The 10,680-nt window shown below is 35.4% G+C and overlaps 1 protein-coding gene across 10 annotated transcripts in view; it reads right to left on the bottom strand.

Moving 5' to 3' along the window:
• The window catches only part of MARCHF7 (membrane associated ring-CH-type finger 7), a 59,059-nt gene that overhangs the window by 30,506 nt on the left and 17,873 nt on the right, over positions 1 to 10,680 (bottom strand). For 8 of the 10 annotated variants that reach the window (XR_005790555.1, XR_005790553.1, XR_005790554.1 and 5 more), the window contains exon 2: positions 7,717 to 7,881. The exons of the other annotated variants lie outside the window; for them this stretch is intronic. Coding sequence is in view for 5 of the 8 variants with exons in the window: in XM_040476391.1 (XP_040332325.1) it covers positions 7,717 to 7,869 (153 nt within the window). In the remaining 3 variants the exon portion in view is untranslated. The remainder of the gene's footprint in view (positions 1 to 7,716; positions 7,882 to 10,680) is intronic. 10 annotated transcript variants of the gene reach the window in all.

Here is a 10,680-nt window from a genome sequence, read left to right as displayed (position 1 = left end):
AAAAAAAAAAAAAAAAAAGAAAAAGGAGGCAGTTTTACATGTTCTCTTTTGATGTGAAAGCCTTTTATTTCTCTTTCTTGACCAACTACACAATGGCTAGAGCTGCCAATGCTATGTTGAACAAAAATAAAGAGTAGGCTTCCTGTCTCTAGTTTGATCTTAGAGGAAAAGCTTTCAGCTTTTCACCATGGAGTATGATGTTCCCTGTGGGCTTGTCATATATGGTCTTTACTATGTTACATTCTCTCTATACCCATTTTGCTGAGTTTTTATCATAAATGGATGCTGAATTTTGTCAAACTTTTCCTGCATCTGAGATGATATGATTTTTAGCCCTCATTTTGTTAATGTGGAATATCACATTGACTGATATGTGGATGTTCAACCATCCTTATATCCTAGGGATAAACCCCACTTGACCATGGTGTAGGATCTTCTTAATGTATTATTGAATTTGGTTTGCTAATATTTTATTGAGGATTTTACATGTGTGTTCACCAGGGATACTGGCGTATTTCTTTTATTATAGTATTCATGTTTGGTTTTGGTATTAGGGTAACGTTGGCCCCATAAAGTAAATTGGGAATCTTACTGTTTTTTTGAAAGTTTGAGAAGTTTGGTAAAATTTATACAAGTGAAGTGATCTGATCCTGGACTTTCATTTGTTGGGAGGTTTTGATTACTGAGTCAATCTCCTTACTCATTATTGATCTGTTCAGATTTTCTATTTCTTTATGATTCAGCCTTAGTGGGTTATGTGTTACCACGAATTTATTTCTACAGGTTGTCCAGTTTTGGGCATATAATTGTTCATAGTTGTCCCTTATGATTCTTTGTATTTTGGTATCATTTATTTCTGATTTTGAGACCTCTTTTTCTCTTGGTGAGCCCAGCCAAAGGTCAGTCTATTCTGTCTAGCTTTAAAAAACAAACAAACAAAAAAAACTCAAACAGCTCTTAGTTTCACTTATTTTTTCTATTGTCTTTTTAGTCTCTATTTTTTATTAATCTTTTTTAATTTCTACCCTTTTAACTTTGGGCTTACTTGGTTCTTCTTTACACCACTCTTTCCTAACAGTGCACTAGAAGTTTTAAGTAGTGCAGTCCAATAAGGCAAGAAAAGGAAATGAAATGTACAGATTGGGAAGGAAGACATAAAAGTATCTTTATTTGAAGATGACACCCTCAATGTGGAAAATCTTACAGAATCAACAACAACAAAAAAATACCTTGTGGAACGAAAAAAGGATTACAGTAAGGTTGTAGAACACACGGTTAATATGAAAAAAAAAAAAAAAAAAAACTTGATCACTTTCCCATATGCTAGTAATGAAAAAGTGGAATTGAAAATAAAAAACTTTTACCACTCAATAATAAAGCAACAAATAACCCAATTGAAAAATGAGCACAGGATCTGAATAGATGTTTCTTCTTCAAAGATATAAAAGTAGCTAATTATAATTAGCAAAAGATACTAAACATCAAGAGTCATCAAGGAAATCTAAATCAAAGCTGCAATAAGATACTTCACACAGGATAGGATGGCTAGAATCAAAATGTAAGATAAGTGTGTAGGCAAAGATGTAGCAAGATCAGAACCCCATACTTAATTGCTGGTAGGAATATAAAATGGTCCAGCTGGTTTGGAAAATAGTCTGGCAGCTCCTCAAAAAACTGAACACAGAGTTATACCATATGACTGAACAATTCCACTCTCAGGTATATACCCAAGGTAACTGAAACCGTAAGTCTGTACAAAAACTGTACATGAATATTTATGGCACCATTATTCATAATAGCCAAAACATGAAAACACAAATGTCCATCAGTGGATAGATGAATGGATAAACAAAATGTGACATATCCACACAATGGAGTATTATTTATCCATAAAAAAAGTATATCCAATTCAATGGAATATTGCTCATTCATAAAAAAGGAATGAGGTACTGATATATGCCACAACACAGATGAACCTTAAAGGCATGGTAAGTGAAAGCTAGTACAAAATACCATAGCGTATACTTCTATTTCTGTAAATGAAAGTCCAAAATAAGGAAATCTACAGAGACAGAAAGTAGACCAGTGGTTGCTTAGTGCTGAGGAAGAAGGGCAGTGCAGTGATAGCTAAAGAATCTAGGTTTTTTCCCTAAGGAGATAAAAAGGTTCTACAATTGATTGTGGTGATGATTTGCACAACTCTGCAAATATACTAAAAACCACCAAATTGTAGGGGTGCCTGGGTGGCTCAGTTGGTTAAGCATACAACTTCAGCTGTGGTGATGATTTCATGGTTTGTGGTTTCAAACCCTGCATCGGACTCTGTACTGACAGCTCAGAGCCTGGAGCCTGCTTTGGATTCTGTCTCTCCCTCTCTGCCCCTCTCCAGCTCATGCTCTGTCTCTTCTCTCAAAATTAAAAATAAACATTAGAAAAAAATTAAAAAATAAAAACCCCCCAATTGTATACTTTAAATGAGTGAGTCATATGCTATGTGACCTATACCTCAATAAAGTTATTCTTGAAAAAAAGAACATTAACAATTGCTGCAAATACAATCAATGTCATCCAGTGGACAATTCTTAATCATTTAATGCACTGTACCAGAACCAAGTCCAGAATGACTTGGCTCCTCATTTCCATGAATCAATGCTATGACTGGGATGACTGGTAATTCCTGCTTTGAAAAATTTCCAGACCAAAATTATTTCAGCTGTAAGTAACAACTTGGGACTTTGACCTCTTCTAAATATTCATGTGTTAAGAGTATACATTGCCACACTAATGTGAAATCTCACATTCCAGTTTGTATTCTGAATGCGTAGTCTTCAATTTTCATAAAAAAGACATTAGATGATTTTAAGATTTATGAACTAATTCATGCCCAACTTTATGATAAATCCAGGTAAGAAACCTTACAGAATACAAAAAAGGATTTGGAGTCCACTGATCACTCAAAATTCCCCAATACCTATATGAAGACTACCAGAAAACTGGTATTTAGATCACTCTGTTGTCCCTTTATGGAAGTGATTTCACTGAGCTGTACTGTAGCATCACATCCTTTGCTAATGCTTAGGTTTACCATGAAATAACTTGACTAAACTAGGAATATACTAATAATATGAACACTAAAGACGTGGTCCACTGTATTATTCACGGTCCCCTTCCAAACCAAATTGCCAAGCATTGCTTTGAGGAATTGGTTACTTGTCCTTATGAACAAAACACCTTAAAAGCTGAAAGCTGACTGTATTTCCCTGTGACCTTTCTGAAGCCCAAAACAAGAGTCCAAGTTTAACATTAAAACACTACAGGACTTACAAATGCCTGCAGTGTTACAACTTTGATCCACTTTCAGTATTTTATCTGTATTTTTCCTGATTCCATTTTAAAACTATTTTCATTTTCTTGACTGATTATATGCATACTTGCATGTATTTAGTTCTCTGGAAGTGAACCTTGTAGTACATAAACACATATTAATGACCATTCTTTTAATTCTTGAGATAACATAGTATGCAAAATATGCAAATGGTACTGAGCTCTCTAAATTGATCTACAAACTAGAAAATATGTAAACAGAAAGCCTCTCATTTTATCGTTTCACATTAAAAGTAATCTCAAAGCTGGATGTTACAGGGGACAAATCACTAGAATCTACTCGAAATCATTATAGCACTATAGGCTAAGTAACTTGTATATAAATTAAAAAAATAAAAATTTAAAAAAATTAAAAAAAAAATAAAAATGAAAAAATAAAAGTAATCTCAAAGTAGAAGAAAGTGTAGTGGGATTATGGCCACTTAAATTGAGTTATAGAAATATACATAAAACTGAGGTTCCGGGGTAGCTAAGTTGGATAAGTGTTGGACTCCGTTTCAGCTCAGGCCATCATCTCATGGTTTATGGGATCAAGCCCTATGTTCGTCTCCTTGCTGACAGCACGAAGCCTGCTTAGGATTCTCTCTCCCCATCTCTCTTGCCCCCCCTTTCCCGCTCACATACCTGCTTTCTCTTTCAAAATAAATAAAAATAAAATAAAATAAAAAAAAGAAATATATGTGAAATAATTATTACATATTACAAAATGCTACCAAATTCTTATTACAATATGAATTATAGGAATTATATTTTTTCAAAAATATTTAAAATTCTACTTACCGTTACCAAATAAATAAGATGATCATTCAAATTGTTAACAAAAACTTCAAGATGAAGTAACAAAAATTTCAGCAAGATTCATAAGAGAGGAAGCCCAGCTTACAAATGGGTGAAAACCAAAAGATCTTGAGAAAATCAATTGATTGGAACTCAGAATCTATATTTTCCCAAAGAAACAATGCTATCCCTAAGTCTTAGATTCTTAGGTACACTATCCTAATCATGAAACTGGGGAAACCACTTCTCTTTCCAGATTGCAGATCTTTATGCATGAAATGACACAAGTATCCACCCTATGTAAATAAAGTTAAAAGGAAACATTATTCTATAAAATGTTAAGCACTATATAAGGTGTTTCCCTATTATTTAATCCTTAATGTAATTGAAATTGATCTATCATGCCTATCTTTTTGAAGCTTCAGCTTTACCAAGTGTCTGAGATAAGGGGAATGCTAGGTTGCAAAGAGGTGTGAGAAAACATGAGTAATTTTTAAAAATATTCCCTTTGATATTTAAATGGAATGTAAATGTAAATGTAAACATACATTTTGTTGAGTAGTATTAAGATTATATAAAACTAAATATATAATATGTAATTTAAATATTCTGGTAACATATTACACTGTACCTTAAGGGTATTATCAATTTAAACCAAAATAAAGCCAGGAAATAATGAATACAGTAACAATCACAAACATCATCATAAAATGGAAACAATAATCATTGTAAAATGGAAACATTTGAACCCTAAGCTCCAGCCACAGTTGTTGTAAGTGCTTTAATGTGTTATTTCTTTCACTTAATCCTAGTAATAACTGTGTGAAAAGCTATTACCACCATTTTACAGAAGAAACCCAGATAAAAAATAATTTACACAAGAACACAGAAATTTCAGTTTCTAAATCAAAGCTAAAGAGCAAAGCAGGCTAGGAATAGTTGATTTAAGACTGGAAATATTCCTATAATCCATTAGAAAAAAATGGATGCCACTTAAAGCAATTGAAAAACATTAAGAAAAACTCCAAAGCTGATTTATCTTATTAACAATCAATGAAAGATATAAGTGGTTTTTCATGCTTGCATTTGTTGAACTTCCACCACGAAAACTGAGACTTTTAGAGTAATCTAGTAGGACATTAAAAAAAAAGAAGAAAAAGCCAGAAGGAACAGTATTGTAAATATGTTTTAAAGTGGATGTCAATAAATTTTCTAAATGTAGTTAAGACTTTACACTTAATATAATTAGCTATAACAATTATAATGAAAACAAATGTAGCAGCTAACATTTACATAGTGTTTATCATGTGGCAGGCACTATTCTCATTCAGTGTAATAATTCACCTAACACTAATAACCCAACTGACTGATATGGAAAATAAGAAAGAACAATGTAAAGTAACTTGCCTAGGTTGACACAGCTAGCAAATAACACAACAGGACTCCAATCCAGGCAATACAGTATGGTTTCAGAGTCTTTGTTCCTTACTAACAAGCTATATGAAAAATTGGAAAAAAAACAAATCTGTGCTCTTAATCAGTAACAATCATTTAACCCAGAACTTTTCTATAGAATGAAAATATACAATTCTGCACCTCTGGGCAAGTGTCCTTTTTGTCTAGCAACAGAATAAAAAAATACATTATCAACCAACATTTAAAATGAGACTAAGTTGGGGTGCCTAGATGGCTCAGTCAGTTGAGTGTCTGACTCTTGATTTTGGCTCAGGTAATGATCTTACAGTTCCTGAGATCAAGACCTGCATCGGGCTATACAATGACAATGCAGAGCCTGCTTGGGATTCTCTCTCTCCCTCTCCGGCTCATGGGTGGTGCTAGCTGCCCTCCCCCCCTTTCTCTCTCAAAATGAATAAACAAGCATTAAAAGATAAAATAAGGGTGACTGGGTGGCTCAGTCGGTGAAGCATCCAATTTTGGCTCAAGTCATGATCTTGTGGTTCATGGGTTTGGGCCCTGCAACAGGCTCCATGCTGACACTGCAAGAGCCTGCTTGGAATTCTGTCTCTCTGCCCCTCCCTCACTGGTGCTCTCTCAAAAAAAAAACTTTAAAAACACAAGTAAAATAAAATGAGAGTAAGTAAATAGTTCGTAAAAAGTGAGGAAGTATGTAATAGATTAGGCACTTTAGAGAAATATTTTACTTCAGTCTTTCTCTGAATATTTTATAAAATGCTTATTACTATGTAGAAATATTTTAAAATGAGACTCTGTCATATAATACACATCACATGATATACATATTTTTAAATAATTTAAATGGAAATTCTCACTAAAGGATTTTTAGATTCTAGTTACCCAAACAGACTTTTGCACATCCCTTATGATTTCATTAGCTGTTCAGACAATAATGCAATAAATTTAAATTTGAAAGATCAGCCATATGAATTGCAATAAACCTAGAAATCATGCCTTTTGAAATTTATACTGTTTTATACTACAACTACTGTGTTTATATCACTAATAAGCCCTTTCAAAACTCTGCTGTCAATCTAAAGGAAAATTAACTACATAAGAGTAGCTTATGTAGGTTTATGTAGATTATGAATCTGCAAACTCCTAACTAACCATAAAAATAAAACCCTAAAGTTCGTCTAAAAGACAGTCTGTTAACAATCACCTACCAATAAAATGAAAATATTTAAAAGCCAAACTGTGGAATAAAAACACTTAACAATCAGGGGTGCCTGGGTGGCTCAGTTGGTTAAGCATCTGACTTTGGCTCAGATCATGATCACACAGTTTGTGAGTTCAAGCCCTGTGTACAGCTTTGTGCTGACAGCTCAGAGTCTCCAGCCAGTTTCAGATTCTGTACCTCCCTCTCTGCCCCTCCCCCACTCACACTCTGTCTCTCTCTCTTCTGCAAAAATAAACATTAAAAAAAAAATTCATTATTCCACCACTGCTTTGCGTACATGCAGAGAAAAGTCAGATGAATTCATAATATAATGTTAAAGAAAGGATGTAGTTTTTGGTCCTTTGACCAAGTCATCCACATTGACAAGTTAAACTTACACTTAATTGATACTTATGTTTTTAAGTAAACAGGTTTCCAAGTCTTTGAAATACAGTAAAATTATTTTACATAAGAGCATCAAGGCCGCCTTTATTTTTTTTGAGGGGCGGACGCAAGGGCAGGCATATGAGAAGGGGAGAGGAGCAGAGGGAGAGAGAATCTTAAGCAGGCTCCTTGCTCAGCATAGGAGCCCAACCCAGGACTCGATCCCACCCATGACCTGGGATCATGACCTGAGACAAAATCAAGAGTTGGATGCTCAACTGATTGGGCCATCCAGGTGACCCAAACCACAATGTCTTCTTCATAATTCTGAAGTCCACAAAGTTGGAAAAACACTGAGTTTTTAATACTTGGTGTAAATGGTCATTCACTTTCCTGCAGATATATTAATGGGTTTTATTACAGGATGTTTCAGATCCAGCTGAAGATCTTAAAATTACACTTTTCTAAAATCTAAAAACATGTGGCCCCAGGAGATTTTGAAAAAGAGACTGTATACATATATTCTAAGTTGTTACCTGATATTCAGAATCCAGTCTAAATGAAGAGTCTCTTGAGTGATAGGTATCATTTAAACTATTTCCTCTGCTTCCAGACATCATCCTAGCACTTAAAGAGCTGGATGGTTGAACAGAAATTCTTCTTGGGATCCTTGAAGGTTTAGACTCCATTCTTAAAGTTTCCTGCAAAATGTAAATTTTGATTAATTGTCTTTGGGAAATCATGGAAGCCTTAGGTTCTTTCTTTCTTTCTTTCTTGGGGAGGGGTGGGGGGTGGGCAGTGAGGGGCAAAGGGAGTGGGAGAAAGAAAATCCCAAGCAGGCTCGACCCTGAGCCTGATGAGGAGCTTGATCTTACGACCCTGAGATTATGACCTGAGCCAAAATAAAGAGTCAGATGTTTAACTGACTAAGCCACCCAGCAGTAATCATCAACTCAAATCAAGAATTAACCATGCAAATTAACTGTATCAGGCATGGGGAATTATGAGACTATCAAAACTCTTCTTCTACAAGGCAGGAGTCTAAAGTCCATCAAAGGCTTCCTATTGCCCATAAAATGAAGCAAGCTGATAAAAGTGGGATGAGGAACTCAGGTTGTTGCCAAAGCTTGGACTCTTTTCCTTAGTAATTTCTCTCCATAGAATCCTACCCAAATTTGTAGGATTTTTCAAAAATGAGAATGACTTCTAAATTTTCTTTACTAAATATTCCTTAACCTACACCAGGAGTCCCAATAGCTATGCATGATCTTTTAACTATGCAGGTATCTCCTACTTTTCAAAAGTCTATGTTATGCTACTTCACCTGTTTTCACTAACCAGAAGAAATCCAAAGAGAATTTTTGCTTTTATAAAAAGAAGGCAATGGGGTGCCTGGGTGGCTCAGTTGGATACACATCTGACTCTTGATTTTGGCTCAGGTCATGATTTCAGGGTCCTGAGATCAAACCCTGTATTGGGCTCTCTATTGGGGTAGAGCCTGGGTGGGATTCTCTCCCTCTCCTGTGATGCATGCACACAGGCACACTCTCTCTCAAAAACAAAAAAAGGTGAAAAGTGAAAAAAAAAATTCAGTATTTGTTTTGCAGCAAGCCATTATAGAGGCAATGTGTACTGAGTAGCAAGTGACAACACCAACCTCCTTTCCCAGGAACTACATTCCTGGTCTTGGCATCAAGTTCCCATAATTTTAAACTGTGTCTATGAGTTTCTGTGCTTTATCTCAATGTATTTTATGCAACCATTAACAAGATGTGGCCTAAGGTGCCAGAAAAGTCTGACAAGAGGTTATTTTTTGGGCTGGGAACATTCAATAGTTTTCTCACATAAACTAATGGGATTTGCTTCTTCTCTTTACACGAATTTCAGCTTACAGTTTCACAGAAATGCTCTATTTTTGGACAGAGGTGGACACCTGTGTCTATATGAACAGAAACATACAACATGTACTCTTCTATGTCTGGTTTTATTTGCTCAATATTGTATTTGTGAGAGTCATTTGTGTCGTTGTATGTAGCTGTTGTAAGTTCACTTTAATTGGATTGTACGGTATTTTACTGTATCAATACACATAATTGATTTTCCTATTCTACTGTGGATGGACACTGAATTGGTTCCAGTTCTAGGCTATTACAAGTAGTACTGCTATAAAGACTTCCAAACATATTTTTTAATATTTATTTTTGAGAGAGAGAGACAGACAGACAGATAGACAGTGTGAGCAAGGAAAGGGTAGAGAGAGAGGGAGACATAGAATCTGAAGCAGGCTCCAGGCTCTGGGCTGTCAGTACAGAGCTTGATGTGGGGCTCAAACCCACAAACCGTGAGATCATGACCCAAGCCAAAGTTGGATGCTTAACTGACTGAGCCACCCAGGCGCCCCTCACATTATTTTTATAAATTAATAAACTTTAAAAATTTTCTGGGGAAAGGATTTAGAAATCTAAATCCTCATTTAGAAATGAGGCCACTAGATAACTGAGAAACCACCAGTCTTGAGAGGAGAAAGAAGAGAAGGGCAAAAGAAAGTCGCAAATAAGAAATAATAATCTCAACTTTTCCCTCACTTTCAATGTCAAAAATTCCCTTATTGTTCTGGTAATGGATTCAAATTAAAGCAACTATAAACAGATGCACTTCACTTTCCTGACATGCTGCTTGCATTTAAAGAATCTGCTTTACCAAAATATTCAAATTTAAACATTTAAAGTAAAAATACCTAATTTATTTTTGGCATGTAACCTTATTAACTTACCTACCTTGGATCAATCACAACTTTCTACCTTAAAAGTTACTACAAAAGAACTATCAACAATAGCCAAAGTATGGAAAGAGCCCAAATATCCATCAATGAATGAATGGATAAAGATGTGCTATATATATACACAATGGAGTATTACTCGGCAATCAAAAAGAATGAAATCTTGCCATTTGCAACTACATGGATGGAACTGGAGGGTATTATGCTAAGTGAAATTAGAGAAACACAAAAATCATATGACTTCACTCATAGGAGGACTTTAAGAGACAAAACAGATGAACATAGGGAAGGGAAACAATAATATAAAAACAGGGAGGGGGACAAAGCATAAGAGACTCATAAATATGGAGAACAGAGAATTGGGAGGGTGGGTGTAGGACGGTGGATGGGCTAAATGGGTAAGGGGCACTAAGGAATCTACTCCTGAAATCATTGTAGCACTATATGCTAACTAATTTGGATGTAAATTTTGTTTTTTTTTTTTTATTTTTTTTTCAACGTTTTTATTTATTTTTGGGACAGAGAGAGACAGAGCATGAACGGGGGAGGGGCAGAGAGAGAGGGAGACACAGAATCGGAAACAGGCTCCAGGCTCTGAGCCATCAGCCCAGAGCCCGACGCGGGGCTCGAACTCCCGGACCGCGAGATCGTGACCTGGCTGAAGTCGGACGCTTAACCAACTGCGCCACCCATGCGCCCCTTGGATGTAAATTTTAAAAAA

Source organism: Herpailurus yagouaroundi, unplaced genomic scaffold (assembly GCF_014898765.1).
Source record: "Herpailurus yagouaroundi ecotype Mexico unplaced genomic scaffold, PumYag 140, whole genome shotgun sequence".
Lineage (NCBI taxonomy): Eukaryota > Metazoa > Chordata > Mammalia > Carnivora > Felidae > Herpailurus > Herpailurus yagouaroundi.
Note: the sequence above shows the minus strand (reverse complement) of the source record. Positions and strands in the feature narration are given on the sequence as shown.